Below are 12769 nucleotides of genomic sequence, written 5' to 3'. Positions count from 1 at the left end.
CAAAATTCCTGGAATACCCCCTTTAAATCCCCTTTTTTCCCCATTTTGATGGTTGGTGCAACTATTGCACCTGGCCAAGCTTCACTTGCTGCACTCTGGCCACCTAAGAGTTGCAGGCGTCGGGCTGATCAGCAGCAGCAGGCAGGATATTTAAATCTCTTTTCTGTGTTCCAGCCTTGCTTGTGATTATAGTTCATTCCTGTGTCTTTATCTTTAGTCTGCTGTGCCTCATACATTTTTCTTACTTCTGCCTGTTTACCGGTTATTCTTTTCCCTGCCGTTCTGTGCCTTGTTGTCTGTCTGGTTTGAACCTTGCTTGCCTTTGACTATCCCTCCGCATAGTTTTTTGGTACTGTCTAATGTTCTGGTTTTGACTTTGGCCTGTTTGACTTCTCTTTGTGTCAATCTGTCTATTTGCAGTATTGTGCTCCCTAGTTTGTGCTTTGGTTAACCTATTTTGTGCCCTGACCTGATCCCTGACTTCCGTACAGTGTTTGTTATTTGTTTTGGACTCTTGTGATGTCCCTGCACTTAGTCCAGCACAGAACTCTCACCCAGTTGAGAGGGCGGATTGTCAAGTAGGCAGGGACAGAGGTTGTGGAGGATATTAGGGCTGCAATCTTCCCTGCCCGACTGAGATACAGAAACCTCTAGACTGACTACCATTTATCTTTACTGAGGCTCTCCCCTTTGCATACAGAACCTTAACCATATCTAAGTATTTCTTTCCAATTCCAAAGCCTTCTTAACCCACATAAGAAATCCCACTCCACCCTGTCAAACGCCTTAGCCGCGTCCGAACTCAGCATGGGGTGGAGTTCCTCCCCTCAGAAAACTCTTGATTATTACAGTCATTGCCATAAATGTTGGCACCCCTGAAATTTTTCAAGAAAAAAAAAGTATTTCTCACAGAAAAGGATTGCAGTAACATATGTTTTGCTATACACATGTTTATTCCCTTTGTGTGTATTGGAACTAAATGAAAAAAGGAGGAAAAAAACAAAACAAATTGGACCTAATGTCACACCAAAGTCCAAAAATGGGCTGGAAATAATTATTGGCACCCTTAACTTAATATTTGGTTGCACACCTTTTGGAAAAAATAACTGAAATCAGTCGCTTCCTATAACCATCAATAAGCTTCTTACACCTCTCAGCCGGAATGTTGGACCACTCTTCCTTGCAAACTGCTCCAGGTCTCTCTTATTGGAAGGGCGCCTTTTCTCAACAGCAATTTTAAGATCTCTCCACAGGTCTTCAATGGGATTTAGTTTTGGACTTATTGCTGGCCACTTCAGAACTAGGGGCCACTTCCATTTCTGGGTGCTTTTTGATGTATGTTTGGGGTCATTGTCCTGCTGGAAGACCCAAGATCTCGGATGCAAACCCAGCTTTCTGACACTGGACTGTACAGATTTTGTGATGCCTTGCACACATTCAAGGCACCCAGTGCCAGAGGCAGCAAAACAACATAATTGAACCTCGACCATATTTCACTGTAGGTACTGTGTTCTTTTCTTTGTAGGCCTCATTCCGTTTTCGGTAAACAGTAGAATGATGTGGTTTACCAAAAAGCTCTATCTTGGTCTCATCTGTCCACAAGACATTTTCCCAGAAGGATTTAGGCTTACTCAAGTTCATTTTGGCAAAATGTAGTCTTGCTTTTTTATGTCTCTGACAGCAGTGGGGTCCTCCTGAGTCTCCTGCCATAACATTTCTTTTTAATGTCGACGGATAGTTTGCGCTGACACTGATGCTCTCTTATCCTGCGGGACAGCTGGAATATCTTTGGAACTTGTTTGGGGCTGCTTATCCACCATCCAGACTATCCTGCATTGGCACATTTCATCAATTTTTCTCTTCCGTTCATGCCCAGGGAGATTAGCTACAGTGCCATGGGTTGCACACTTCTTGATAATATTGCACACTGTGGACAAAGGCAAGGACTTGTAACCTTGAGATTGTTGATATTTTTCCGCAAATTTGGTTCTCAAGTCCTCAGACAATCCTTTTCTCCTCTTTCTGTTGTCCATGCTTAGTGTGGCACACACAGACACACAATGCAAAGACTAAGTGAACTTCTCTCCTTTTTATCTGCTTTCAGGTGTTATTTTTATATTGCCCACACCTGTTACTTGCCCCAGGTGAGTTTAAAGGAGCATCACATGCTTGAAAAAATCTTATTTTTTCACAATTTTGAAAGGTTGCCAATAATTTCGTCCAGCCCATTTTTGGAGTGTGGTGTGACATGTCCAATTTTCCTTTTTTTTCTCCCTTTTTTGGTTTAGTTCCAATACACACAAAGGGAATAAACATGTGTATAGCAAAACATGTGTTACTGCAATCCTTTTCTGTGAGAAATACTTCATTTTCCATAAAAATTTCAGGGGTGCCAACATTTACGGCCATGACTGTACATAACCATCTAAGATAACATTTTGCTGTCCTCCCAGGTATTAAAGGAAAAATGTCAGCTTGCTTCCCCCGCACTAACCAGCGGCACTACCTTGTAGTGCGGAGGACGCTGATCAGTTTCATGCTTACTGTGCCCGGATCTGCCCGGCTGTTCGGCCGATAACTGGCACAGGTGGGGTAACTGTCACTCTGTCGTCACCACCGCCGGCCGTAGCGCCGGAGGGAGGGAGGGGAGGAATATTGATGAGCTGGGCAAAGCTGTGGCCTGTGGCAGTGATGTTAGAGTGCCAGTTAATGCCGCCTGTGGCAGTTAGCACTTCATTAGCATATAGGGAAAAACAAAGATATTGGCCGGGCGGATCCGGGCACAGTAAGCATCAAACTGATCAGCCAGTACCGCTGGTTAGTGTGGGGGGAGCAAGCTAACAGTTTTCCTTTAAGCCATTCTGTTTTTTATCTATCAAAGCCCCTATGAATTTCTGTAGAGAATTTGCAAGAATCCTTTCATACAGCTTTGCATCCGCATTAAGAAGTGAAATTGTTCTGTTTTAAGCCTCCGTCATTAATTCTGGGAGACCCATTTACTTGAAGAATTTATTATCTTTATTAGGTGAGTAAGGAGAGCATCACCAAATTGGCGATATATTTCAAATGGAAGCCCATCACTCACTGGGGCCGAATTTCCCTGAGTCAAGTCAAAAGTATTATTCAACTTAGAGAGGTTAATTGTGGCATCAAACTCAATTTGTGGGGAATTAAATATAATCCATTATTATTTCCAGCTCCGTTATTTTCTTGCAAAATTCAGCTATTTTTATTGAAAAGTTTATTATTTAATCATTTCTAATGTTTCCCAAGGCTTCAAGCCATAATATTTTTTCCTAGCTTTCTCGGTTCTTGACTATTGCCCTAAGACACTTAGTAGAGGTACCCATTTCCCGGTCTCTCCTCCTTCCTGCTATAAAAAACGTGTTTACTCAGATATTCTTTTTATGCCAGATTAATGATAGTAAGGAACTGGTTTTCTCGGAACATCCTTAATATTGGGGCTTGACTGGAGTCTGTAAATACTTATGAAAGATTCTTGCGGAGCTAAGAGGGGATTTCTTTCTTCACTGCAATTGGTGGGTGGGGAGAGGGCATTGTATTCGAATTGAGAAATGGTGTCATTCTCCTGGATAAGGAATACTTTTTCTTTGCTGTAATTTAAATAAAAGTAAAAAAATAATAATGCCTAATGTAATAGTGGGATAATAAAACTCTAAAGAGGCTAATACCTAAGCCATTTAGAAAGCAGGCTTTGCATGTCATTCAATAGGTTTTTGCAATATTTTCAATCAGTAATGGTTGATGTCACGCTGTTTTTTGTTAGTACATGTTGTGTTTGTTCCATATTGTCTAATGAGGGCGAGAACTACTACGCCCAAACGTTCTCGTGTCCTGGCATAGTGTCACCACATGCCAAGGGCTACTTAATGCCTGTTCATCTGGGTGCATCAATATAATATTCTATCAGTGTTATCATAAAGGGGTTTTCACATTATATATTTTAATAGGTACTCTGCTTATGGAATTAAATTCACATTATTATTTCACACTAGAGGGACTTTGTCCTACTCTGAAAGCTATTAGAATGTGTATATATATATATATATATATATATATATATATCTTTTGTGCTGCTTTATATATATAAATGTATAGTGCTCTTTTGTTTTAAATGAGCTGCATATCAACATGTTTGGATATATTGAGCCTCATTTACTAAGAGTGTCGGGTTTTTACTAGTGGGAAATGTTGTTTCAGACTTGCTGGATTCCACCTTATTTACTATGGGGATCACAAATTTACAAGTCGGGAAATCTTCCTGACCAGCTTTTTCTAGGTGGAAATTTCCCGGCATTTATCCACAGGATTTTCTGTGAATGCAATAGTAAATAGGTCTGGTTGTGAAACCATGCCCCGTTTTGTGCCGGCCATGCCCCCTTTGTGGCAGACCATGCCCCTTCTTCGGCTTTTCACAGTGCAATGTCGGATTTGTCGGCACACACTGTCGCAGACACTCTGCGCCAAAATAACCAGACAAAAACTGGTCGGTTTTAACGTAATAAGGCTAAGTTTCCACTTGTTTTGTTTTTTGGCAAAACGCCAATAAAAACGCCAATTCTGCCGCATGGCGTTTTTTTGGCCAAAAAACGCTGCGGCAGATGTTAGCTGTAAATCAATGAGAAATCGCAAATTTCGAATTCCACTTGGCGTTTTTTCACTTTGGCGTTTTTTTAAATCCTTTTGGCGCTTGTTCACTTTTTTTGCCTTTTTTTCAGCTCCTTGTTGTTTTGAAAAAAACGCTGTATGTCGCTCAAACTGGCGTTTTTAGTCAAAATCGTGGCGTTTTGCTCCAATAGAAGTCTATGGGAGTGAGAAAAAGCCAAGAAAAACGATATGTGGGGTTTAATTTTGGCGTTTTTGCAAGCGGTTTTTAATCTTTTTTGGACTTTAGCGATCAAAAAAAGTGATGGAGGTACCTAAAATTTCGTAGGGTACCATAAAAAAAAAAAAAAGATACAGTAGTGAAGGAAAAAATTGTATCTAACGAAATTTATCTTTTTTTATAAAAAAACATTTTATAACTTTTTAAACAGGGATCAATGTATGTGTGCGGGGAAATAAAAATGTAGCCGACAATTATAAAAATGTATTGTGTGTGTGTGTTTTCACTATTTTTCTTTATTTTTTACATTTTTTTTGTTAGTACTACTACTCCCAGCATGGAACACACTGTTCCATGATGGGAGTAGTAGTACCTGTACTAATAGACAGATCACCCATTGCGATTCTCCTGTATAATATATAGATGCGGCGGCCGCTCTTCTATGGTCCCCTGCCCTAACGTATATTTACACTTATTCATATTTCCCGCAGAGCTGTTATTGGCCAGATGGTTCCAGCCAATCACAGCTCTCTATGAGAAATAGAAACATGTGTATATATACGGCCGTGCAGGGGACCATAGAAGAGCGGCCGCATCTATACATTATACAGGAGGATCACAGCAGGTGTCAGGAGGAGTGACATCCGCTGTGATCTTTCCATAATTGCAGCTACTACTACTCTTAACATGGAGCACACTCTGCCTCATGCTGGGAGCTGTAGTACCTGCATTAATAGACAGATTGCAGCGGGTGTCAGGACTGACACCCGGGTCGATATGTCTATAGTACAGGTACTACCACTCCCATCATGGAACAGTCTGTTCCATGCTGGGAGTAGTGTGTGCGCCCATGGAAACCGCAGAGCGGATCGGAGCAGCGAGGATGCACACATGGTAAGTTACCTGCGGCACGTCATCTTCGGTGCTCCGACATCCAGTCCTCCGGCCATAGCAGTAGATCATGACCCCGGACCGGAGGAGCGGTGGTCGGAGCACTGAAGTGGGGCAGTACACAGACATACAGCCTCCAGCCATACACTGTATATGGCTGAAGGCTGTATGTCTGGAGCTACAACCTAATGTGGGGGAACTATACTGCCAACCTAATATGGGGGAACTATACTACCAACCTTATGTGGGGGGAACTATACTGCCAACCTAATGTAGGGGAAACTATACAGCCAACCTAATGTGGGGGGAACTATACACAGCTCTCTATGAGAAATAGAAACATGTGTATATATACGGCCGTGCAGGGGACCATAGAAGAGCGGCCGCATCTATACATTATACAGGAGGATCACAGCAGGTGTCAGGAGGAGTGACATCCGCTGTGATCTTTCCATAATTGCAGCTACTACTACTCTTAACATGGAGCACACTCTGCCTCATGCTGGGAGCTGTAGTACCTGCATTAATAGACAGATTGCAGCGGGTGTCAGGACTGACACCCGGGTCGATATGTCTATAGTACAGGTACTACCACTCCCATCATGGAACAGTCTGTTCCATGCTGGGAGTAGTAGTACTACATAAAAAATGTTAAAAATTGAGAAAAAAAAGTGAAACACACACACTTTATTAAAAATAATAAAAATTGGATTATAAAATATATACATTGCGTGTAATAAAAAAATTTCCATCACTGCTGCATCCTTTTTTTTTTGGTACCCAACAAATTTTGGGTACCAAAAAAACCGCCAAGGTGCAATTTCCACACATATGAAAAAAACGCCAGAAAAAACGCATGATGACGTACATTGCACTGACGATTTTTCAGGAGTTTTTTTAATCCCTAAAAATGCAGGACAAAAAACCAAGTGGAGACTTAGCCTTAATGAGGCCCATTATGTGATAATTCTCTGCTTAAGCACCTGTGCGATATGCTTAAAAAAAAAGTCATATCCATGGAGGCTACACCTCACAACTTATAGGGCTTGCAGGGCTGGACAAATCCCAGGCACCAGGTCACCAAGACTGAGAATTTAGACCTTTCCAATAGGGGTTTTCTATCTTAAAAAAAAATAAAAAATGCCCCAAGTGGATTAAATTAACAAACTGTTAAACTGTTTCACTTACCTGCACCTTTGTTCCCACACTGATCCTACGCTCTGCCTCTGGTCGGCACTCATACAGTTCTTTTAAGGGTGTGGTAGGCCTCCTGGAAGCCTCCCTGACCAATTTACTTTTCTTTTTATCAATTTTGGAAGAATGTCCCGGTATTGGTAATTTCTCTGTTGGGCCATATATCCACTTGAGAATGACTGTCTTCACTGTAAATGGTATCTGTTGCTTTGGAAATTTTTAACCCTTCTCTTGACTGACATCTTTCAACAATGAGACCCCGTTGATGCTTTGGAAGCTCGCTGGGGATCATAGCTTTTGCTCTGGGATATAACTAAACAAATGTAAGGAAAACAGCTGAACTTTTTTGTGATTATTTAGTCACTTTTTATTTTTAATTTTTCAGTCATCTCACCACAAAATTTATGGCGAAACCAGAAAAAAAAATATTTTGTGGGTCAAAATTTGAAAAAAACAACAACTCAATTTTGTAATTGAGGCTTCCTATTCTACACAGTGCACTTTTTGGTAAAAATTACACCTTTATTTTGTAGGTCCATATGGTTACAAGGATACCTAATTTACCGTATTTTCCGACGTATAAGACAACTTTTCAACCCTGGAAAATGTTCCCAAAAGTTGGGGGTCGTCTTATATGCCGGTGTCGGTCGTCATATACGCCGGGTGCTGCAGCGCCCGCCCCGTTGCCCCCCCCCCCCAGCTTAATTTACCCCGTCACATTCGAGACATCCATGTGTCCCGAAAGATCTTTTGGGGACACAAGGATGTCCCGGTTACCTTTCTGCGGCCCTGCGTTAACTTTAAAAACGCAGGGGCCGCCGGGAAGTAGTGCATGCAGGGACGTCACTGACATCCCGTGTGTGCGCCCATGGAAACCGCAGAGCGGATCGGAGCAGCGAGGATGCACACATGGTAAGTTACCTGCGGCACGTCATCTTCGGTGCTCCGACAGCCGGTCCTCCGGCCATAGCAGTAGATCATGACCCCGGACCGGAGGAGCGGTGGTCGGAGCACTGAAGTGGGGCAGTACACAGACATACAGCCTCCAGCCATACACTGTATATGGCTGAAGGCTGTATGTCTGGAGCTACAACCTAATGTGGGGGGAACTATACTGCCAACCTAATATGGGGGAACTATACTACCAACCTTATGTGGGGGGGGAACTATACTGCCAACCTAATGTAGGGGAAACTATACAGCCAACCTAATGTGGGGGGAACTATACAGCCAAACTAATGTGGGGGAACTATACTGCCAACCTAATGTGGGAGAACTATACTGCCAACCTAATGTGGGGGAACTATACTGCCAACCTAATGTGGGGGAACTGTACTGACAATCTAATGTGGGGGAATTATACTGCCAACCTAATGTGGGGGAACTATACTGCCAACCTAATGTGGGGGAACTATACTGCCAACCTAATGTGGGGGAACTATACTGCCAACCTAATGTGGGGGAACTATACTACCAACCTTATGTGGGGGAACTATCCTGCCAACCTAATGTGTGTTTCTAATTCACTGTATATGTACATATTAAGGGGCATATTACAGATTCAAACAACATGGATCTGTAATGAGGTTGTGAGCATAACATGATAAATCTCCCCCAATGTCCTTTGTGGACCGTCTGGTTTCAGCTGCTAAAAATCAACCATGTATTTCTTATGTGTCTATTGAACTATTGGCATGACAGATAATTAGCATTAAAAAAAATAAAATCAGCTGCTGTAGTTGTCAAAAAAATTTTTATTTTATAAAAAAAATCCAAGTCATCTAAAATTTCATGCAATATTATGCTTTATGATATCTTTCGGTGCCATCTCTGTCGGAAGCTTTGGCCTGTCACTAGACCATCTTATGTACAGTGGGAAGCAGTCTGTGTTGTAGAAAAGTGCTGGTTTCAGGCCAAAATAAACAGCGGGAGGCGCCGAAGCATATGTAAATATGCAGACAGGAGCCGTGTGAGAAAGAGTGTCCAGCCGGATCCGATACAGAAGCATGGACTGCAAACATAACATCCTGCTGCCTCCCAACTGAGCTTCTATTGCACACCCGCTGTGTGTCACCCCGACCATGTCACAACAGAAAAATTATAGCCACTTCATTGAAGGTGAAGAAGTATTCCAGTGAGAATGTTACCATAGCTGAAAAGGCCAGAATGTGACTGGTCATTGATAACGTGAGAATTCAGAATAGAATGTGACCAAGCATTCTGATATAATAATGGTTCTATTTATGTAGCACTGTATTATACAAAGTGATTCTATATTTGAAATACCCTTTCAATATGCACTATGTAGTATAAGATTACCTGAAGACCTTCTACTTGGACCCTCAAACTGTGATCCCTGTTCGAATCCTTTTTTTCTTTTAGTTTCCAAATGGATTGATTGAAATGCTCTTTTTTGTATTTTTATATTTTTAGAGTAATAGCAATTTTCTTTCTCTTGTAGTTTCACACTGTATAGTTGGGCCATGGGGGCCATGGAGTGAATGCAACTCTCTTTGTGGAGTTGGAAGCAAAGAGCGTTCGCGGCAAGTAAAAGTGCCTCCTGGGAGTGGAGGAAACCCCTGTCCAGATCTCAGGCAGCGCCGGGGCTGCTACGGAGATGACGGCACCTGTCATTCCTCCAAAGGTTAACGCTAATCTTTGTCTGTTGTATCAAATGGGAGCTTTTCCTTATACTTTACAACAACTTCTAGAAATTCACACAACTTTATTTTGTCACAGAGGTGGCCAAGATATTACCAGGCTCTTTTAAAAGGGATTCCAGAGACCCTTGGAGAAGATCCCACACCACAATATCTTTAAAGACTGCAAGGTATGTAATGTTAAGAATATTATTGATTTTCTATTGATAATATATTGATATTGGAGGAGATTTACTAAGCAATTTAGCAAAACTATAGGTATTCCTGCTTTGCAGCACACGTATAAGGCTTTACACAGTTTTTTAGCGCTACCCCAGATATGGAGTGTCGTTTAGTAGAAAAGGCAGAATAGCTTAGTGGGAAGAGGCATAGCTTAAAATGTGACAATGTGCACAAAAATTTCAGAAACTACAAACTCTAGGTCCACATTAAAGGGGGACTCTGGTGGGAAAATGTTTTTTTTTAAACTGGCTCGGGAAAGTTAAACAGATTTGTATATTACTTCTATTAAAAAATAGCTGCTGTATACTACAGAGGAAGTTAAGTTGTTCTTTCCAGTCTGACCACAATGCTCTCTGCTGACACCTCTATCTGTATCAGGAACTGTCCAGAGCAGGAGAGGTTTGTTATGGGGATTAACTTCTACTCTGGACAGTTCCTGACACTGACAGAGGTGTCAGCAGAGAGCATTGTGGTCAGACAGAAAAGAAATTCAAAAAATAAAGAACCTTCTCTGGAGCATACAGCAGCTGATAAGTACTGGAAGGATTAAGATTTGTTTTAATAGAAGTTAATTACAAATCTGTTTAACTTTCTGGCACCAGTTGATTTGAAAAAAAAATTATTTTCCCACCAGAGCACCCCTTTAAAGTTGTCTGCATGACAGAGACCAAAACTTCTGGAGCGCAGCATGCTGACAGACTTACCTGTACTGTTTAGATGGCCAGCTATGCCTATTAAGTTTTTGTATGCGTCAGGCAGTTCTTCCAGTTCTCCTACAATAATAAATGTTTATTTGGTTTCCTAGAAATGTGATCAACATAGACCCCCCTCAAACATCTGCCATTACATAAACTAGCTAGGTCAGTTTGGGGAAGGCTATAGATGGAAGGGTTCAAACACATACTATGCCTTTATACGCTGTTTAAACATGTAAATCCCTCCCTTTGGACTTTTGGTGGTGTCCATCGTATAGGTGATCTACATTTCAGCAATAAAATTGCAACACCAAGAGGGACAAGCCGAAGGTTACGAAAATAAAAGTAGCAGGTGTCGCTAAGATCTGCAGATGATTTAAGCACCTAGCTAATCTGGGGCATGTCGGAAAGACTGTAAGGGTGCGTTCACACGCTCTTTGTTTTTGCGGGTTTTCCGCTGCGTATTTGAAAGGGGGGGCTCTTCTCGGCTGTCCATAGAAAATGCGCCGCAGTCCCTACTGACTTCAATGGGGCTTGCGGCGGATTTTCCTCCGTGGCAAATCTGCTGCGGATAGCCGAGTAGAGCCCGCACCCTTTCAAATATGCAGCGGAAAACCCGCAAAAGCAAAGAGTGTGTGAACGTACCCTAAGACTGGAAAGTAAAGCTGGTCATCACATACCAAACCTAAGGTGGCATTGTCCATATAAAGTATTTGCACGATATTGGCTATGAGCACCTTCAGTTACAGGTGTTTTCTTGACCTCATGCCAGCACTCTCAAAGGCTATCGTGGTGCAGTATAAGACATCAATAGTGCTGCATGTGGACATGCTGTAAAGAGGTCTTTCACAAGGGAATATCACACCACTCCAGATACTATATATTTTGCAACCCTGCACCATAATCCCGGGAGCAGGACGGTGTGACATTCCATTCACAAGGAAGCTGGACTCCTCTAGTCTTCATTCCAGCTACAGCTTGAGTTAGTTGTGTTTAAAGCACTTCCGGAGCTGTTTTAAAACCTAAAAATTCTTGTCCGCATGTTGCTTGTGCTACTGTGAGCAGCCTGCACGGCTTAAAGTGCTACCATAAGGCAAAAGAACAATAGAAAATTCCTCATCTAGGCGCAAACTTTTCCGGATGGAATCAGGAAATGGATGTTTAAAGTTTAAGTATTTTATTTAACCAATATTTGATTGGTTGGTTAAATAAAATACTTAATCTTGAAACATCCATTGCCTTATTCCATCCGGAGAAGTTTGCGCCTAGAGGGGGAATTTTCTATTGTTCTTTTGCCTTATCATTTGCGGACAGACTACGGCCCATGCCCACATCCCCACTGCTCTGCAGCACTTCTGGGAACACACAGGACATCTCTACCCAGTACGGTTACATCCAGGTGAGCACACTACAACCTGTTCATTTCACCTGATTATCTGGGATAATGCACTAGGCGCCCCGTGTGGTCTTGTTTTTTATTTCCTTCTTAAAGTGCTACCATGGCCTGCAGCACCTCTGGACTTGTCTTCCATCAATCTCATTCACAACATCATTGATTGACTATTAGACTTTAGACAACCATATATTAACAGTAAGTTGTTTAGATATGTCCAAATCCATCATGCCCCTCAATAAAAAATGTGGAAATTTGGACCGGACTATATCCACATTTCTCTTTATTGGTTTGTTGTGGTCCCAGGGTCCTTAGGGTCTTTTGTCTGCATTATGCATGCATCTTTTATTACACATTATTGATTCCAAATATACAGTCAATTAGAACAATATTTTGGAGTCACAACTACTTGTGTACCCTGTTGCCAATAATTAAATGTAGCAATTGAAAATCATTCACAAATTATTCTCAAGTATTCATGTCTGATACCTTTAAGATTATTTCCTATAAATAGATTGTAATCTTCAGGATGTCTAAGATGTAGACTCCCTGAGGATGACTTCTGGCACTTAAAGGGGTACTACCGTGGAAAACTTTTTTTAAATCAACTGGTGCCAGAAAGTTAAACAGATTTGTAAATCACTTCTAAAAAAAAAATCTTAATCCTTCCAGTACTTTTTAGGGGCTGTGTACTAAAGAAAAAAACAAAAAAGAAATGCATTTCCTGTGATGTCCCGACCACAGTGCTCTCTGCTGACCTCTGCTGTCTATTTTAGGAACTGGCGAAAATCCCCATAGCAAACATATGCTTCTCTGGACAGTTCCTAAAATGGACAGCAGTGGTCAGCAGAGAGCACTGTGGTCAGGA

The 12769-nt window shown here is 41.7% G+C and overlaps 1 protein-coding gene across 3 annotated transcripts in view; it reads left to right on the top strand.

Moving 5' to 3' along the window:
• The window catches only part of LOC130282888 (somatomedin-B and thrombospondin type-1 domain-containing protein-like), a 73665-nt gene that overhangs the window by 35062 nt on the left and 25834 nt on the right, over positions 1 to 12769 (top strand). For 2 of the 3 annotated variants that reach the window (XM_056531825.1, XM_056531843.1), the window contains exons 2-3: positions 9393 to 9575; positions 9671 to 9761. In XM_056531825.1, coding sequence (XP_056387800.1) covers positions 9393 to 9575; positions 9671 to 9761 — 274 coding nt within the window. Of the gene's footprint in view, positions 1 to 2600; positions 2786 to 9392; positions 9576 to 9670; positions 9762 to 12769 lie in introns of those variants that run through there. The other variant, XM_056531834.1, reaches the window with a different exon arrangement.

Source organism: Hyla sarda, chromosome 1, assembly GCF_029499605.1.
Source record: "Hyla sarda isolate aHylSar1 chromosome 1, aHylSar1.hap1, whole genome shotgun sequence".
In the NCBI taxonomy this organism is placed as follows: domain Eukaryota; kingdom Metazoa; phylum Chordata; class Amphibia; order Anura; family Hylidae; genus Hyla; species Hyla sarda.
This window is presented reverse-complemented; position numbering and strand designations above follow the sequence as displayed.